The 18,380-nt window shown below is 43.1% G+C and overlaps 1 protein-coding gene across 3 annotated transcripts in view; it reads left to right on the top strand.

Moving 5' to 3' along the window:
* STRIP2 (striatin interacting protein 2) overlaps window positions 1-18,380 on the top strand; it is a 60,809-nt gene that overhangs the window by 15,139 nt on the left and 27,290 nt on the right. For 2 of the 3 annotated variants that reach the window (XM_080666306.1, XM_080666305.1), the window contains exons 10-17: window positions 499-734; window positions 989-1,054; window positions 1,701-1,764; window positions 2,515-2,586; window positions 12,645-12,719; window positions 13,380-13,477; window positions 13,934-14,060; window positions 16,462-16,562. In XM_080666306.1, coding sequence (XP_080522432.1) covers window positions 499-734; window positions 989-1,054; window positions 1,701-1,764; window positions 2,515-2,586; window positions 12,645-12,719; window positions 13,380-13,477; window positions 13,934-14,060; window positions 16,462-16,562 — 839 coding nt within the window. The remainder of the gene's footprint in view (window positions 1-498; window positions 735-988; window positions 1,055-1,700; window positions 1,765-2,514; window positions 2,587-12,644; window positions 12,720-13,379; window positions 13,478-13,933; window positions 14,061-16,461; window positions 16,563-18,380) is intronic. The other variant, XM_080666307.1, reaches the window with a different exon arrangement.

The raw sequence follows: 18,380 nt of genomic DNA on the forward strand, positions 1-18,380 counted from the left end.
AACCAGAGGCAGTAACTGTTAACTTTTTGGCCTATTTCTGTCCAATCTTTTTCTTTCTGTGACAAAATTTAAAATTCCAAACTTGCTTTCCTCTGCCTAGCAGCAAGCTTCTGTTCTCTTCTTCCTCAGTCAGCCAGCTGGTGTATGCCCACAGAAGGCAAACTAATTGAATGTTCACTTAAGCAGAGCATAATTAGGAAGGAAAGTGCTGGTAAAAAAAAAAAAAAATGGCATCAGTTCTTTCTGAAAGCTAAGTAGCTATGACTTGGGGATTATCTGTGCTCTGTGCCCTGTCTGTTGGCTTGGTTTTCTGAGAGCTGCTTGTCCTGGGATCGGGCCTGGCGGGGACAGTAGGGTTGAGGTTGGAAGGGGATATTCTCACAAGAGCTGGGTTCTTACTCCATGTATCCTGAATTCTAACAGCCTGTGGGAAGGGGGTGACCTCAGACAAGGATGCCCAGGGTGAGATCTCTGCATACTTTCCTTCCCCCACCCCAGCAACTCCTTACTAAGCAGGACAGCCTGGACATTTACAATGAAAGAGATCTCTTTAAGACTGAGGAACCAGCCACAGAAGAGGAAGAGGAGTCTGCTGGCGATGGAGAACGAACCTTGGATGGAGAGTTAGACCTGCTAGAACAGGACCCTCTGGTACCACCTCCACTTTCACAGGCACCCCTCTCTGCTGAGCAGGTGGCTTTTCCCAAGGGCCTACCCTGGGCCCCAAAGGTCAGGTAGGTTTGAAAGATAGGGACCCTAAACTTTGGGGTTTCGATCATTGAAGACCCAGGGTGGAGTGGTCTTTGTGTTAAAGGCACAATAAGCTGGTTTGAGAGTCAGAACGCCTAGGTTTGAAGTTCTCTGTTGGCTACTCTCTTCCCCCACTGCTCCATTCCTCCAATTGGAGGGGCAGGAGCCCAGAAAGGTTCTCTCTCTCAAGGTTTGCTTTTCTTCCCTTCTTTGGGGTTCATCTCCACCGTCCTCTCAGACAGAAGGACATTGAGCACTTCTTGGAGCTAAGCAGAAACAAGTTCATCGGATTCACTCTGGGGCAGTAAGTGACCGAATCGTCAGAATGGCTATAGAGTGGTTCTTAAGGGGCCAGAGTGGGTGGGTTGGAACGAGAAATTTTGCTGTGTAGTCACGATACAACCTAGAACTATTAGGCATGGGCAACTCCCAGTAATTACTTTGGGTTCTTTCCATGGAATTTTTTCCTTCTAGTTTCTTAGAAGAACTGTTATACTCTTGGCCAGTGTAGGGCCTTGAGCAACAAGTCATGTCCCTCTTGGGCTTCAATTTCCACATAAGAGTGTTGGATTACAAGGTCTCTAGGGGCCCTACCTACTCTAATGGGCCAGGATTCTGTTAAGAAGAGACATGGTCAGAACAGATTTAGTCTTTCTCCCCATCTCCCCAACTACATAAATCCCACTGGCCTCTACAAAACCTGAGAAGGCATTGTTATTGGTATTTCACAGTCAAAAGTGACATTGGGCTACCTGCCACTTCTAAACAAAGTGAGTCCTCAAAGGACTATACAGAAATCCTAATTTTCAAAAAGTTTCTGTAATTTTCTGTGTCCTAAAGCAATCATAGGGGACCTGGAAGCTGAAAGTGACATGGTCTATGTGACTCCAGGGGGAATGAGTAGTTCTTTATACTTTTGAAGCTTATCTAGTGTGTCTTGCGTTTCACAGGGACACAGATACCTTGGTTGGATTACCCAGGCCCATCCATGAGAGTGTGAAGACCCTAAAGCAGGTGACCAGGGTGGGCACTCAGTCTTCAGGGCTAGTGAGCCATCAAGGCAAGTTGGATTAGTGGGGTCCTTGTACTGGGTAGGACTCTTCTACCAGATACATTATGAATCTATTATTCTACATTTCCCTGAAGGCGTTTTGGCCAAAGAGGAAGAAATTGGGCCTCTCCCTACTTACCAGTTTTCTATATTCAGATAGATGAGAAGGTTATTCTTTCTTCCTCTCATTCCCTTTCCCTCCTTCCACCTTTCTCTCTCTCTTCTCATTCTTCCCTTCCTTTCCTCTCACTTCTCTCTCCCTCTAAGACGACTAACTTCCAAAGGTTCAGGATTGAGTAGCAGGCTACTACTCTACATCTAAAGTGTGTGAGCACAAAGACTAAGATACACGGACCTTGAATCCTCCCCTACCCTATCATCATCACTCCATGTACACGTGCACATGCAGCAGAAACCGCAGGGCAGTGGTCCAGGGACAAGAGCCTGTTCCTGGCTGGTTGAAGGTAAATGCTTAGGTATTTGCTGCTCTTCAACAATTTGGAAACATGGAACAAACAAACACTGTATATGAAATACTTTGCTCAGTGTTAATGGTGCAAATAAGACTCTTGCCTTCAAATAGTTCATGGCCTATTTGGGATGATAGATCCATAAATAGGACATTTTCCTTGTCATTGAGGAAGTTAAAGCAAGAGGGTGGTACACATGAGACTGTGGCCCTCAGCCCCTTGTTGATGTCTTATCTTCCCCAGCACAAATACGTTTCCATCGCAGATATTCAGATCAAGAATGAGGAAGAGCTGGAGAAGTGCCCCATGTCTTTGGTGAGTTAAAAGGATCCTGCACAGGAAGAGGGCAGGAGGAATATGTTTGCAGTGTTGTCACAGAGCATGTGTGCATGCTTTGGGGATCTTACTATGTGCCAGGCAAGACAAGGTCCCTAATTTCTTTTTTTTTTTAATTTCTTTATTGATTAAGGTATTACATATGTGTCCTTATTCCCCCATTACCCTCCACCTCCCATTCATGCCCCCGCCCCCCTGTTGTCTGTGTCAATTGATTAGGCTTATATGCATGCATATAAGTCCTTTGGTTGATCTCTCCCTCTTACCCCCACCATCCCCTTCCTTCCCTGAGGTTTGACGTTCTGATTGATGTTTCTCTGTCTCTGGATCTATTTTTGTTCATCAGTTTATGTTGTTCATTGTATTCCACAAATGAGTGAGATCATGTGATATTTATCTTTCTCTGCCTGGCTTATTTCACTTAGCATAATGCTCTCCATCTCTATACATGTTGTTGCAAATGGTAAGAACTCCTTCTTTTTTACCGCAGCGTAGTATTCCATTGTGTAGATATACCACAGTTTTTTAATCCATTCATCTGCTGATGGGCACTTAGGCTGTTTCCAAATCTTAGCTATGGTGAATTGTGCTGCTATGAACATAGGGGTGCATATATCCTTTCTGATTCATGTTTCTAGTTTCTTGGGACATATTCCTAGAAGTGGGATCACTAGGTCAAATGGGAGTTCCATTTTTAGTTTTTTTGAGGAAACTCCACACTGTTCTCCACAGTGGCTGCACCAGTCTGCATTCCTGCCAGCAGTGCACGAGGGTTCCTTTTTCTCCGCATCCTCGCCAGCACTTGTCATTTGTTGATTTGTTGATAATAGCCATTCTGACAGGTGTGAGATGGTACCGCATTGTTGTTTTGATTTGCATCTCTCTGATGATTAGGTTTTCATATGTCTCTTGGCCTTCCTTCTGTCTTCTTTTGAAAAGTGTCTATTTAGATCAGTTGCCCATTTTTTGATTGGGTTGTTTATCTTCTTTTTGTTAAGCTGCATGAGTTCCCTGTAAATGTTGGAGATTAAACCCTTATCGTTGATATCATTGGCAAATATGTTCTCCCACACAGTGGGCTTTCTTGTTGTTTTATTGATGGTCTCCTTTGCTGTGCAAAAGCTTTTCATTTTGATATAGTCCCATTTGTTTATTTTCTCCTTAGTTTCCATTGCCCTAGGAGCAGTATCAGTGAAGAAATTGCTTCGGCATGTCAGAGATTTTTCTGCCTGTGCATTCCTCTAGTATTTTTGTGGTTTCCCGTCGTATGTTTAAGTCCTTGATCCATTTTGAGTTTATTTTTGTGTATGGTGTAAGTTGGTGGTCTAGTTTCATTTATTTGCATGTATCTGTCCAATTTTCCCAACACCATTTATTGAAGAGACTGTCTTGACTCCATTGTATGTTCATGCCTCCTTTGTCAAATATTAATTGAGCATAGTAATTTGGGTCGATTTCTGGGTTCTCTGTTCTATTCCATTGATCTATATGTCTGTTCTTGTGCCAGTACCAGGCTGTTTTGAGAACAGTGGCTTAGTAATACAGCTTGAAATCTGGTATTGAGATCCCACCTACTTTGTTCTTCTTTCTCAGGATTGCTGTGGCTATTAGGGCTCTTTTTTTACTCCAGATGAATTTTTGGAAAGTTCTTTCTAGGTCTGTGAAATATGCCGTTGGTATTTTAATGGGGAGTGCATTGAATTTATAGATTGCTTTGGGTAGTAGGGACATTTTGATGATGTTGATTCTACCAGTCCATGAACATGGTATGTTCTCCCACCTGTTTATGTCTTCCTCTATCTCTTTTTTCAGTGTCGTGTAGTTTTCCGCGTATAGGTCTTTTACCTTCTTAGTTAAGTTTATTCCTAGGTATCTTAATTTTTTTGGTGCGATGGTAAATGGGATTGCTTTTTTAGTCTCTCTTTCTGTAAGTTCATTCTTGGTGTATGGAAATGCCATAGATTTCTTGGCGTTAATTTTGTATCCTGCTACTTTGCTGAATTCATTTATTAAGTCTAATAATTTTTATTTACTTATTTATTTTTTAAATAAATTTTTATTGTTCAGATTATTACAGGTGTTCCTCTTTTTTCCCCCCATAGCTCCCCTCCACCTGATTCCCCACCCCACCCCATCTTCTTACCCCCGCCACTGTCTTAATCCATAGGTGCAAGATATTTGTCCAATCTCTTCCCGCACCCCTCACACCCCCTTCCCCCTGAGAATTGTCAGTACACTCCCTTTCTATGTCCCTGATTCTATTATATTCATCAGTCCATTCTGTTCATCAGATTTTCCATTCACTTGATTTTTAGATTCACTTGTTGGTAGGTATGTATTTGTTGTCATTTTGTTGTTCATAATTTTTATCTTTACCTTTTTCTTCTTCCTCCTCTTCTTAAAGAATACCCTTCAGCATTTCATATAATCCTGGTTTGGTGGTGATGAACTCCTTTAGCTTTTTCTTGTCTGTGAAGCTCTTTATCTGACCCTCAATTCTGAATGATAGCTTTGCTGGGTAGAGTAATCTTGGTTGTAGGTTCTTGCTGTTCATCACTTTGAATATTTCTTGCCACTCCCTTCTGGCCTGCATAGTTTCTGTTGAGAAAACAGCTGACAGTCGTATGGGTACTCCCTTGTAGGTAACTAACCGTTTTTCTCTTGCTGCTTTCAAGATTCTCTCTTTGTCTTTTGCCCTTGGCATTTTAATTATGATGTGTCTTGGTGTGGTCCTCTTTGGATTCCTCTTGTTTGGGGTTCTCTGCACTTCCTGGACCAGTAAGTCTATTTCTTTCACCAGGTAGGGAAAGTTTTCTGTCATTATTTCTTCTAGTAGATTTTCAATATTTTGCTCTCTCTCTTCTTCTGGCACCCCAATAATTCAGATGTTGGTACGCTTAAGGTTGTCCCAGAGGCTCCTTACACTATCTTCATATTTTTGGATTCTTTTTTCTTTTTGTTTTTCTGGTTGGGTGTTTTTTGTTTCCTCATATTTCAGATCTTTGGTTTGATTCTTGGGGTCCTTTGATCTACAGTTGAATTTCTGTATATTCTTTATTTCAGACTGTGTATGCTTAATTTCTGACTGGTCCTTTTCCATTTTTTTTTTTTTTTTTTTTTTTGCATTTTAAGGTCCTTGAAGGTCTCACTAAGCTTCTCGGCGGTTTTTACAAGATTCTTGAGTAACCTTATAAATGTGGTTTTGAACTCTATGTCCAGTAGTTTGCTTTCCTCCATTTCTTTCATTCGTGACTTGTTTCTTTGTCTCCGCATTTTGCTGCTTCCCTGTGTTGATGGAGTGGTTTTCTGTGGCAGGTGAGCTATAGGGCCCAGTGGTTCAGCCTCCCCTATCACCTGAGGTAGACACTCTTGGTGCACCCCTTTGTGGGCTGAGGGCAAAGTCTTGGTGTAGTTAAGCCTTGATTGCTGTTGGTACACTGGGCGGAATTGACCTCCAGGCCAATTGGCTGTGAGGACCCGCTGTGTCTATAACGGAAGAACTGCTGCGCTGGAGACACGCTTATGGTGCAGGACTTGTTTCAGTGGGGCTTTGGTGCTCACTGAGTCTGCCTCTTGAATGTGTCACTTATGGATGTGAGTAGTTGGAATCTGGTGTTGTCTCACACTAACCACTAGATACACTAGCTTCTGTATCTCCAATGGGGTGCAGGTCAGCTACTGTCTGAGGCCACCCAACAGGAGCTACAGCGAGAACTACAGTTTTCTCCTCTTTGCTTGGGTTTTGGAGGTTTTGGAGCTGTCTGACCAGAGCTGCAGTTTGTTAGGTTAAGCTGCAATCGGGCAGGCCATTTATATGCAAAAGCTGCTGTGTGGAGCTTGGGTGGGTTTTTAGATTGTGCGGGGTGGGGTCTCAGGGAGTCACTCGGCTAGGGCATGGCAAACAGCGATGGCTGCCAGTCAGAGTCTCTGCGTCTCCATGTTTCTAAGTCTCCGCGTCCCGCTCCCCAGCGCAGTAAACAATGATTGCTGCGCGCACCTCTGCAAGAAAGCCACCCTCACTTTCCAACCCGTTGGCAGACAGTCCAGCTTCTCCCCGAAGGAGTTTGGGTCCCCAGCGTCTCCCCAGAAACTGGAGTTTGGCATAATTGGGAGCTTGTTTCCCTTCGGGTTGAAAAAAGCAGCACACCCAGTCGCCCGCCGCCAGCCAGATTCAGGCGCCTCCGTGACTCAGCTTTTCAGCGCTTGTGCACGTCTCAATTCTCTTTTCTTTTTCCTTCTAGTTGTAGAACTTCCACTCAGCCAGATTTCCCGTGGTTCTGGGTGATAGACGTTTTGTCTTTTAGTTGTAGTTTTGAAATTGTTGTGCGAGGCAGCAGATTAGGTGTTTACAGATGCCACCATCTTGGTTTTCCAAGTCTAATAATTTTTTGATGGAGTCTTTAGGGTTTTCTATGTACAGTATCATGTCATCTGCAAATAAGGACAGTTTTACTTCTTCTTTTCCAATTTGGACGCCTTTTATTTCTTCTTTTTGTCTGATCGCAATGGCTAGTACTTCCAGCACTATGTTGAACAGGAGTGGTGAGAGTGGGCATCCCTGTCTTGTTCCTGTTCTTAGGGGAAATGGTTTTAGTTTTTGCCCATTGAGTATGATGTTAGCTGTGGGTTTATCATATATGGCTTTTATTATGTTGAGGTATGATCCTTCTATTCCCACCTTGCTGAGAGTTTTTGTCGAGAAAGGGTGTTGGATTTTGTCAAATGCTTTTTCTGTATCAATTGATATGACTATGTGATTTTTATCTCTCAGTTTGTTTATGTGATGTATCACGTTTATTGATTTGCGAATATTGTACTATCCTTGCATCCCTGGGATAAATCCTACTTGGTCATGGTGTATGATCTTTCTGATTAACTGCTGGATCCAATTTGCTAGTATTTTGTTGAGGATTTTGGCATCTATGTTCATGAGGGATATTGGTCTGTAATTCTCTTTCATTGTGTTATCTTTATCTGGTTTTGGTATTAGGGTGATGCTGGCTTCATAGAAGGAGCTTGGAAGTCTTCCTTCCTCTTGAATTTTTTGAAATAGTCTGAGGAGAATAGGTTTTAGTGCTTCCTTGAATGTTTGGTAAAGCCATCTGGCCCTGGGCTTTTGTTTGCTAGAAGCTTTTTGATGACCACTTCAATTTCTTCCATAGTTATCAGCCTATTGAGATTTTTAGAATCTTCCTGAGTAAGTTTTGGAAGGTTGTATTTTTCTAGGAATATGTCCATTTCCTCCAGGTTGTCTAGTTTGTTAGAATAGAGTTGTTCATAGTATTTTTTAATAATCCTTTGTATTTCTGTGGGGTCTGTTGTTATTTCTCCTCTTTCATTTCTGATTTTATTTATTTGGGTCCTCTTTCTTTGCTTCTTGGTGAGCCTGGCTAGAGGTTCATCAATCTTGTATATCCTTTCAAAGAACCAGCTCTTGGTTTCATTGATCTTTTTTATTGTTTTTTGGTCTCTATGTCATTCATTTCTGCTCTGATCTTTATTATTTCCTTCCTTCTGCTCACTGTGGGCTTTTCTTGTTGCTCTCTTTCTAATTCTTTGAGTTGTTGAGTTAGATGATTTATTACCATTTTTTCTTGTTTTTTGAGGTAGGCCTGTAGAGCTATGAACTTCCCTCTCAGGACTGCTTTCAATGTGTCCCATAGCATTTGCATTGTTGTGTTTTTATTGTCATTAGTCTCCAGGATGTTTTTAATTTCTTCTTTGATCTCATTGATAACCCAATCATTGTTTAATAGCATGTTATTCAGCTTCCAAGTGTTTGAATTTTTTGGAATGTTTTTATTGTAGTTTATTTCTAATATTATGCCATTGTGGTCTGAGAAAATTCTTGATATGATTTCAGTCTTTTTGAATTTGGGGAGACTTTGTTTGTGACCCAATATGTGGTCTATTTTTGAAAATGTCCCATGTGCACTTGAGAAGAACGTATATTCTGTGGCTTTGAGGTGAAATGCTCTGAAGATGTCAATTAGGTCCATCTGATCTAGTGAGTCATTTAGAATTGCTGTTTCTTTGCTGATTTTTTGTCTAGAGGATTTATCCAGTGATGTCAGTGGTGTATTAAAGTCCCCTACTATGATTGTACTGTTGTCGATCTCTCCCTTGATATCTTCCAGGAGTTTTTTTATGTATTTGGGTGCTCCTGCATTGGGTGCATATATGTTTATCAGAGTTATATCCTCTTGTTGTATCAATCCCTTTAGTATTATGAAGTGGCCTTCCTTATCTCTTGTTATGGCCTTTACTTTGAGGTCTATTTTGTCAGATATAAGTACTGCTACCCCAGCTTTTTTTTCATTTCCATTTGTCTGAAAGATGTTTTTCCATCCCTTCACTTTCAGTCTGTATGAGTCCCTTTTTCTGAGGTGGGTCTCTTGTAGACAGCATATATATGGGTCGTGTTTTTTTATCCATTCAGCCACTCGATGTCTTTTGATTGGAGCATTTAGTCCATTTACGTTTAAAGTTATTATTGAAAGGTACTTATTTGTAGCCATTTTTATTTTTTGTGTCTGTGTTCCTTCTTACCTTTTTATTTCTTCCTTTTACACCAGTCCCTTTAGCATTTCTTGCATTGCTGGCTTGGTAGTGATAAACTCCCTTAATGTTTTTTTGTCTGTGAAGCTCCTTATTTCCCCTTCAATTTTGAATGATAACCTTGCTGGATGGAGTATTCTTTGATTCAATCCCTTGGTTTGCATCACTTTGTAAATTTCCTTCCATTCTTTTCTGGCCTAATGTGTTTCTCTTGAGAAATCATTTGATAATCTAATGGGAGCTCCCTTGTATGTAACTTTCTGTCTCTCTCTTGCAGCCTTTAAGATTCTCTCTTTGTCCTGAATATTTGCCATCGTAATTATGATGTGTCTTGGTGTGGGTCTTTCCGGGTTCATCCTGTTTGGGAAGGTCCCTAATTTCACAGCATGTTAAAGAAAATTTAAATAGAATTATACTAGTATGACAGACTACTTTAGATTGGATAGTCAAGGTATGTAGAACTCTTAGAAGGTGACAGTTACTGTAAGATATGAGGTACAAGAAGGAGTGGCCATAGAAACATCAGGGGAAAGAGCATTCCAAGCATAGGGAACAGCTTTTAACTAGGTGAGAGCAAAGCTCAGGGCATTAGATATTCATATAATAAAAGGGTAATATGCAAATGAACTGAACGGCGGAACGACCAGTCACTATGACGCACACTGACCATCGGGGGGCTGACGCTCAATGTAGGAGCTGCCCTCAGCCTGCAGGCCCTGATCGCCTGATCGGGGCCTGCCAATGAACTTCTCGATCCCTTTCCTCTCCCCCTGCCCCTCCCCCCAGCTGGCAGGCTCCAATTGCCCAATGGCGAACAGGGACCCGGGGGTGGGTGGCAGGCCCGCTGCCGGCAGCCAGGGAAGATAGTCCTGATCTCAGGTCAGGCCTAGGGACTGTAGCTGTGCACGAATTTCATGTGCCGGGCCTCTAGTAGTGAATAAAGGCCGTTCAGGTGGTGGGCCCACTGGAGCATGGGAGGGGCGGGCTTGTTGGAGATGGTCTGGACCAATTTTATGCAGGACCTGTAACAAAATAGCGAGCTTAAGGTTGATTCCCAATACAAAGGGAAACCTTTGGAGATTTTAAATAGGGGATAAAAAAAGATAAATCTGATTTATCTTTTAAGAAACCATTGGCTGCTGTGTAAAGACTGGACCAGAAAAGAGTGGAAGTGGGAAGATCAGTTAGGAAGCTATTACAGTAGTCAAGGTGAGAGATGGTGACTTGTGCTGGAGCAGGGAAAAGTGGATGAATTTGGGTTGTATTTTGGAGGTATAACTGACAAGAGTTGCAGTTCAATTGGATGTGGATAGAGAGACAAAAAGAGGAATCAAGAATAAGTACCATTTGCCAAGATGGGAGTTCTGTTTTATCAACAGTTCTATTTTGGTCATAGTAAGTTTTAAATATCCTTAGACACTCATGCAGAGCAACCAAACGATTAGATACATGGGTCTAGAGTTCTGGAGAGAGGACTGGCCTAGAGAAATAAATTTGGAAACTGTTGACTTGGACAGTGTTAAAAGCCATAGAATTGGCTGAGATGACCAGGGAGGGATTAGATATAGAAAAGAGGACTAAACCCAGGACAAAACCCTGGGACACACCAATATGTTAAAGGTGGGATGAGCCAGGAAAAGTGCCAACAAAGAAGAGTAAGAAAAACACTCAGGGAGGTGGGAGGAAATCCAGGATATTGTGATACCATAAAAGCTAAGGAAAAAAAAATTTCAAGAAGGAGTGGCCTGGCCAGCATGGCTCAGTGGTTGAGCATCAGTCTATGAACCAGGAGGTCATGGTTCGATTCCCGGTCAGGGCACATGCCCAGGTTGTAGGCTTGATCCCCATGCAGGAGGCAGCCAATGATTGATTCTCTCTCATCATTGATGTTTCTATCTCTCTCTCCTTCTCCCTTCCTTTCTGAAATCAATAAAAATATGTGTGTTTTTTTTAAAAAGAAGGGAGTGATCTTCTATGTCAAATGTTGCTGATAAGTGGAGCATAATAAGAACGAGGTGTCCATTGAATTTGGCAACATGAAGAAAACTGATAACCTTGAAAAGAGCAACCTCCAGTGAAGTGGTGGGGCTAGAAGCCTAGTTGGTGTGTTGAAAAGGGAATGTAACAAAAGAAGGTAGACAGTTGACATATACAACATAGAAGTTTTATTGTGAGAAGGATAATAGAACAAGTCTGGTAGCTGAAGGAGGATGTGGAGTCAAGGGAAAATGTTTTATAGCTAGGTGACACTAGAGTATGTTTACATCCTAAAGAGATGAACCAAGAGGGAGAGGATACATACAGAACTGCTACATTTGACAAAGGAAAAGAGTGTGAGATTCTAAGCACAAGTGGAGGGCTGGCCTGTCATAGGAGCACAGGTGGTTCGGTAAATTTGGCAAAGAGAAGATGAGGGTGTGCCTGTCTGGTTGCTTCTGTTTTCTCCATGAAGTATGAGGCAGGGTGAGCAACTATGGAGGGGCTGTGGGGCAAGGGGGTTGATTTGAGAAAGGGGAGAAGATGTGAAATAGGCCTCTTGGATAGCAGAAGGCAAGCACACAGGATTGCCAGGCTTTACTGAATGCCCATTTAAGACTTTCGCTTATTTAAGCATAGCTGAGTTGTGTGGGATGAAAGGGGCTTAGTTACCTACCTCAGGTTCTTATGGCAGTGACCCTTGCCCTGTAATAGACAGACCTTGGGTGAGGAAGGACTGCATTGCCCAAAGATGACAGTGGCCTTGAGTAGCCCCTCAAGCACTGGAGGTCTCTGTCTCCATACTCTGGTAAAAGGCTTAGATGGGGTCATCAAAAGGACGGAGAGAGTTATGCATGAGGGGGCTGGTCAGAAAGGAGAAAGGGATGTTGTAAGGGCTAATAGAGGAGTAAAAATAGTTTATACCTAAAAGCTTACCAGCCAATAGTCCTTCCTGCTTCTCCAGGCCATAGGCTACACCCATCTCTCTTATTAACCCCCTCTATTGAGTCACCTACCTTTCCTTTCTGGCTTCAGAGCATTTTAGTACTCTCAGATGGCCTCAGATTGACACCCTGGGAAGTGGCTCTGTCTGGGCTGTCTGTTCCCAGTGTCCCAGGCATACCTGCAGCCTGAATTAAGTCCACATGTGTTCAGCAAAGCAGTGGTCTGAGCCATCTTCTAGCTGGGAGTTTTGACTCCTGATCCAGCTGGGACATGGAAAAAAGAATTTGGATCGACTCCAGATAATGTGAAAACCAGAATTATAGCTTGTTAGGGCTGGAAGAGCCCTCAGAGGTCATCCAGCCCAGCCCATTTATCTAAAGAAGAGGAAATGAGGACCCAGGTAGGGAAAGTAACATACCCAAGGTCATATAATGAAACATTGACCCAGCGAGGGTAGAACCTATGTCTCCCAGCTCAGTGCTCTTTTTATGCCACACTTCACATAGCCTTTGGTCAACTGGAAAATGGCCTGGGTAACTGTGTGTTTCCTGCCATAGGGGGAAGAGGTAGTACCAGAGACGCCATGTGAAATCCTCTACCAGGGCATGCTGTATAGCCTCCCCCAGTACATGGTAAGAGATGGTGGGGTAAGGACATGGTAAGAAGTTGCCCTTGTTTGCTTCAAGGAACAGACAGCTGAGAGTCATTTCAAGCTGAGATATCCATCATTTCAGCTTGTTTCCTGAGCTTTGACTCCTCAGTCAAGGCTTTCTCTAACACTTTAGACTTCTGAGCTTTCCTCAGGACTCCTGCAAGAGGAAGGGGGACTTGGCGGAGGGATAGAGATTAAGATGGGATCTGTGCAGGGTGTATTGGGGGCCCTAGTCCCTCTGAGGTCTGCTATGGTCTCATGTTCTAGATAGCCTCAGGCCAAGAATGGTGAGGATGCTAATGGTCCGGGTGAGGGGAAGGAAAGGGTAGAGGAAGTGAAATCTTGCTTCTACCTCCCATTTTATTTCTAGGCATTGTCCCTCTCACTTTGCCTTTTCCACCTTCCTCTTTGGAAAGAGCAGTCTTGAAGCACAGCAGCCTGTCAGCTCCCTTCTGGCTCCTGAATCTCACAGGCAGGCCACTCAGGACTGGATACCTGGTTGCCCCTCTGGAGGCTGGGGAGATTTGGTCATTGAGGAAAGAACTTAGAGGAAGACTTTAAAACACTTCTCATAGGACTGTTGAGGTATTGAAAAATAACCTTGTAGAATGGGATGGATTCCTCATTTTCTACTTTCCAGATTGCTCTGCTTAAGATTCTGCTGGCTGCAGCTCCCACCTCCAAGGCTAAGACAGACTCTATCAATATTCTGGCAGATGTCCTGCCTGAGGAGATGCCGTGAGTGCTTCCACTGTGGCAGCTGCTGCATACTAGCTGTCTTGTCTGCGAGATCTCTCTAGTCCCCACCCCACCTGGTTAACACAGGGATCATCTCCAAAGAGATCTCCCTTCCCCCACCAGTAGCCCCTTTCCACTGCAGTGCTCTCTGCTGTGCTCTTTTTAGCTCAGAATTGAGGGTCTGGAGGGCAGCAATGTGGGTGGACATTGCCAAGGGATGAGCTCGCCAAAGGAGAGAGAGAAACAGAGATCAGAGGAGCTTTTCTCCAGACGGGCTTATCTGCAGGAACTCGAGGTTTCCCTAGCACAGAAATTTGGGTTTCCTAAGCTCTGGCTCTCTTGTGTACATTGTATCCGATCCAAATATGTATCTATGTATCTATGTATCTATATGTATCTATATGTATCTATGTATCCAGCCACCCTCTGCATTGACCCCTCCTATCCCTATTGTAGTGTCACTGTTCTCCAGAGCATGAAGCTGGGCATCGATGTGAACAGGCACAAGGAGATCATTGTAAAGAGTATTTCTGCCCTGCTCCTGCTCCTCCTCAAGCACTTCAAGCTGAACCACATCTACCAGGTGAGCAGCTAGGAGCGCTTCTCCACGGATCTTAGTGTTCACTAGGCCCTGTCTCCTAAAGAAGGGACACAAGAGTCCTTGTAATCCAGCTGAGTATCTTTCTTTGTCTCACTCAGGGAATCAAAATACTGGTATCTGTTGTACAAACTTGGGGTGGAGATATGGTGTGGGATGTGGGGAACTGTTCTAGAAAGGTGTTGATGTCTATGACCTTTGAACATTACCTGAGGGTTGTGGATAGGAATCTCTGCCCAGCCAGCTTTAAAACAATGGATGATAGGATTCGAGCATTCTACAAAAATGGGGGGGGGGGGAGCATGTTGAGAATAGTTTTCTATGTGCGAAGCACCTTTCTAACATTAGAGATATAATTCTGAATAAGGCACAGTTCTGGCTCTTAAGGGCTTAGAGGTCTTGTAAAGGATACAGATACATAAATATCCAATCGTAGAGTGGTAAGCACAGTTAAGCATTGGCTGATAGGGAAATACCTAATCCAGCCTGAGGTGAAGTGACTTCAACCGGAGTCCTAAAGAGAGATTAGCTACAATGTGGGAGTTGTCGAGGAAAGAGGACAGGAAGCACTTCAAGCAGAAAAGCTAATTTGTGAAAGTCCATAAGGCCGGAGGGGACAACAGGGAGCACATAATAACACATGTGATAGTGCACAGTTATTAAGTACCTGTAATGGGCCTGGCACGCTGTTAGGCTTGTGTGGGATCTCATTTAATTCTCTCAGCCCTTTGAGGTAGGTCTTATTTTATGCCTGTTTTATAGATGAGGAAACCAAAGCTAAGAAAGGTTAACCTGTTTCCTCATAAGCGCATTGTTTGCCAGGCTAAGGAGTTTAGACTTGGTTCTTCTGTAAGCTTTGCCAAGGTAAGGGGGAAGATGGAAGCAGTGAATGGATGGTCGCTGTGGTGAGACCACGGGGGAGAGGAGGCTTGTCATTCCTGCACAGAGGCTCTGCTCTATTTTCCTCCTCTGAAGTCAAACCCAAGCTTGCTGGTGGAAGAGCAGGTCCTCAGAGGGCAGGGGGGGCCCTGCAGGGTCTGTGTCCATGGCAGGTTTGACTATTTTAGTGCATTCAGAGACATCTGTAGGTGTGTTAGTGTGTCCGGGGTGCTCACGCTTCTGCTCATGTTTGCTGAGCAGCAGGGCTGGGAGGAGTTGGGCTTGGTGGGAGACAGCGGTCATAGTAGAAAGGACAGAGGATTGAGGATGTATGCTTGTTTGCTTCTCTTGGTGGCAGTAGGTGGATCAACAGCCAGACAGGTGGGTGGCTTGATGGGTCTTGCCAGTGTGTGTCAATGTCAGTGAATCTTGACAAGGCTACAGACACATCTAAAACTGGAAAAAGTTTTCCATCACTTGATAGAGAGTATGTGTTGTCTCCTCCATCTGGGGCTTTGGGGAAAAAACCCTGGGTCAGCTGCCAGGGGGAAAATATTTGAGCAAAAAAGAGAAATGGGCAGCACCAGCTGACACACCCACCCCCCCAACCACACATTTAGGGACAGAGGGCAGCTTAGCTTGCTACCAAGGCTACTTTTTGGTAATCAGGAAGAAATAGAGGATATAAAACAGCACAATTTTCTGCTTTTTCAACCCAGTTTCTGCACTGTCCTACCAGTCTAGGTTCTGGATCTGGAGAAAATTGTGTCTGATGCTCATCAGTGTATCTTGGGCAAAATCCTGGTGGCGTAACTTCATGACACTGCCTCCACTAAGTCTTCCTGGACACAAACCCCATCCAGATTCAGGAGAGCAAAGTGAAGCCCCTGTGCTGTGGTGTTAAGCTCATCAAAGAGATCCTCGACTTATTCTCTGTGCAGTATCTGTTGACTGAAGAGCTCTTGTTGATTCGTTCATTAAAATATGATATTCTAAGTACAGGGAACCATACAGACTGGCATTGGAGCCCACATTCCAGTGGTCCATTTGGTTATGTGTTGTCTCCATGCTGGCTGAGTGATGCCAGCTGTTGCTGGGGTGAGTTGCACCTGTCCTTGCTATATCAATCACACTTGAAACCCTGTGAGCCAGAGCTTTGGTGTGGAAGACAACTCCCTCGGGGTTGCCTTCCTTTCCTGTTGAGCTTAAGAACAAATCTCACAGCAGTTCTGTTGATCTGCAATAGGGCTTTCTTTCTGGTTTATGTTGTGTGCTTTTGGTCAGGAGTTTGCAACCTATATAACGCTGCAGATTGTCCCCCTCCATGTAGGATGGATGGGCGAGCTGGAGACGATTCTCCCCCTTCCCAGGCAGAAAGACTGATAACACAAGTGGACAGTGGATATCTTTAGGGATGGATATTAGATTTATATTTGCCTGTTTTTCATACAGATCTTCTATTCTCCCCCAAATAAGCAGCCCTTTCCACTTTGATCTTTTAATTCAGTTTGAATATGTATCACAACATTTGGTATTTGCCAACTGCATTCCATTGATCCTGAAATTCTTCAATCAAAATATTTTGTCCTACATCACTGCTAAAAACAGGTATGGACTCTGGACAGTTTTATTTCAAAAGGGCTAGTTTGGGATGATTGAGAAAAATTACATTGTTTCTGAGCCTGTCAGTTCTGGTGTCCCAAGTCCCTTCTATTTTAGAACTATTACTATTTAATTTCCTTGAAGTGTTAGCTGCTGGGGTATATGATTTGGCCTCATCACAAAGATATTTGTATATTTAAAATTTTAAAAACTGAAAAATATCGCCCTGACCGGTTTGGCTCAGTGGATAGAGTGTCGGCCTGCGGACTGAAGGGTCCCGGGTTCGATTCCAGTCAAGGGCATATACCTTGGTTGTGGGCACATCCCCGGTGGCGGGTGTGCAGGAGGCAGCTGGTCGATGTTTCTCTCTCATCGATGTTTCTGGCTCTCTATCCCTCTCCTTTCCTCTCTGTAAAATATCAATAAAATATATTTTAAAATAAATAAATAAATAATTAATTAATTAAAAAAACCACTGAAAAATGTCATGACTCAAAGTAATAAAACTACAACGTTGAAATTTCAGCTTTATAGCTTGTCTGGCCAGTCCCAATCTTAGTATAAATCATAAGTCGGATTAGTTACACTACTTTGTAAACTGTAAAGTGTTATAGAGAATTTGTAACTGAAAAATAATAGAAAGATCAATTTGTAATTTTTAAAATAACATTATTTTTCTATCCATTATTTCATTTACTCTCCAAAGCAGTTCTAAGTGGTATTACAACAAGTTTTATTTCTCATTTTACCAATTAGGAAACAACTTAGGCTAATTGACTTGCTCAAGATTAACATGCTAGTGAGACTTGTTAAGTAAGCAGCAAAGATAGGATCGGAACACAAATTGCTTTCTGATCACAATTGTGAATACAAATTGCTTTCCACTCCTCCAGCCAAGTGGGGACATGGCAGAAAGGGGAAGGTCACAGAACAGATCCTTGTTCCTTACTTCGCTGTTTCCATGAGAACTGGAAGCCTGTGAATCAGTAGAGTCTACCAGAAGTGCTTTAATAGAGGCAAAGTTTCTAAAGTAGAAGGCGGATTACTTGGAGTGACTGGAGAGGGGATAGGAGATGATGCCTCACCAGTATGTCAGTACTGCCTGAAATTCCTCCATGGAGAGGCAGCTTACTTATATGTAGTTTAAAACACACACACACACACACACACACACACACAGAGAGAGAGAGGGAGAGAGAGAGAGAGAGAGAGAGAGAGAGAGAGAGAGGACCTGAAGTCATGAGACCTCGATTCCTGGCCTGGATCTGCCATTTGCCAGCTATGTAATCTCAAGTAAGACACTTTGTTTCTCTGAGCCACAGTATTTTCATCTTTAAAATGAAAATAATACCTCTTCTGACTGAATCATAGAGCTTTTATAAGCATTAGTTAAGATAAATATATATGAGAGTGATTTAAATACTTTTCTTGTTTGAAGGAAGCATTGGAGAATTCAGGGGTTTTTTGGTTTTGTTTTTTTCTAACTACAGGAGACTTATGCACTGACCACCTTAAAAATAACACTAAGCCCTAGCTGATTTGGCTCATTGGATAGAGCATTGGCCTGCAGACTGAAAGGTCCCAGGTTCGATTCCGGTCAAGGGCATGTACCTCAGTTGCAGGCTCAATCCTCAGCCCTGGTTGGGGCATGTGCAGGAGGCAACTAATCAATGTGTCCCTCTCACATGGATATTTCTCTCTGTCTTTCCCCCTCACTTCCACTCTCTATAAAAGTCGATGGAAAAATATCCTTCGATGAAGATTAACAAAAATAAAACTAACACTAAGACTTGCTAGTTGAATTACTAGGGAAAATGGAAGTGT

This window comes from Plecotus auritus (assembly GCF_963455305.1).
Source record: "Plecotus auritus genome assembly, chromosome: 4".
Classification (NCBI taxonomy): domain Eukaryota; kingdom Metazoa; phylum Chordata; class Mammalia; order Chiroptera; family Vespertilionidae; genus Plecotus; species Plecotus auritus.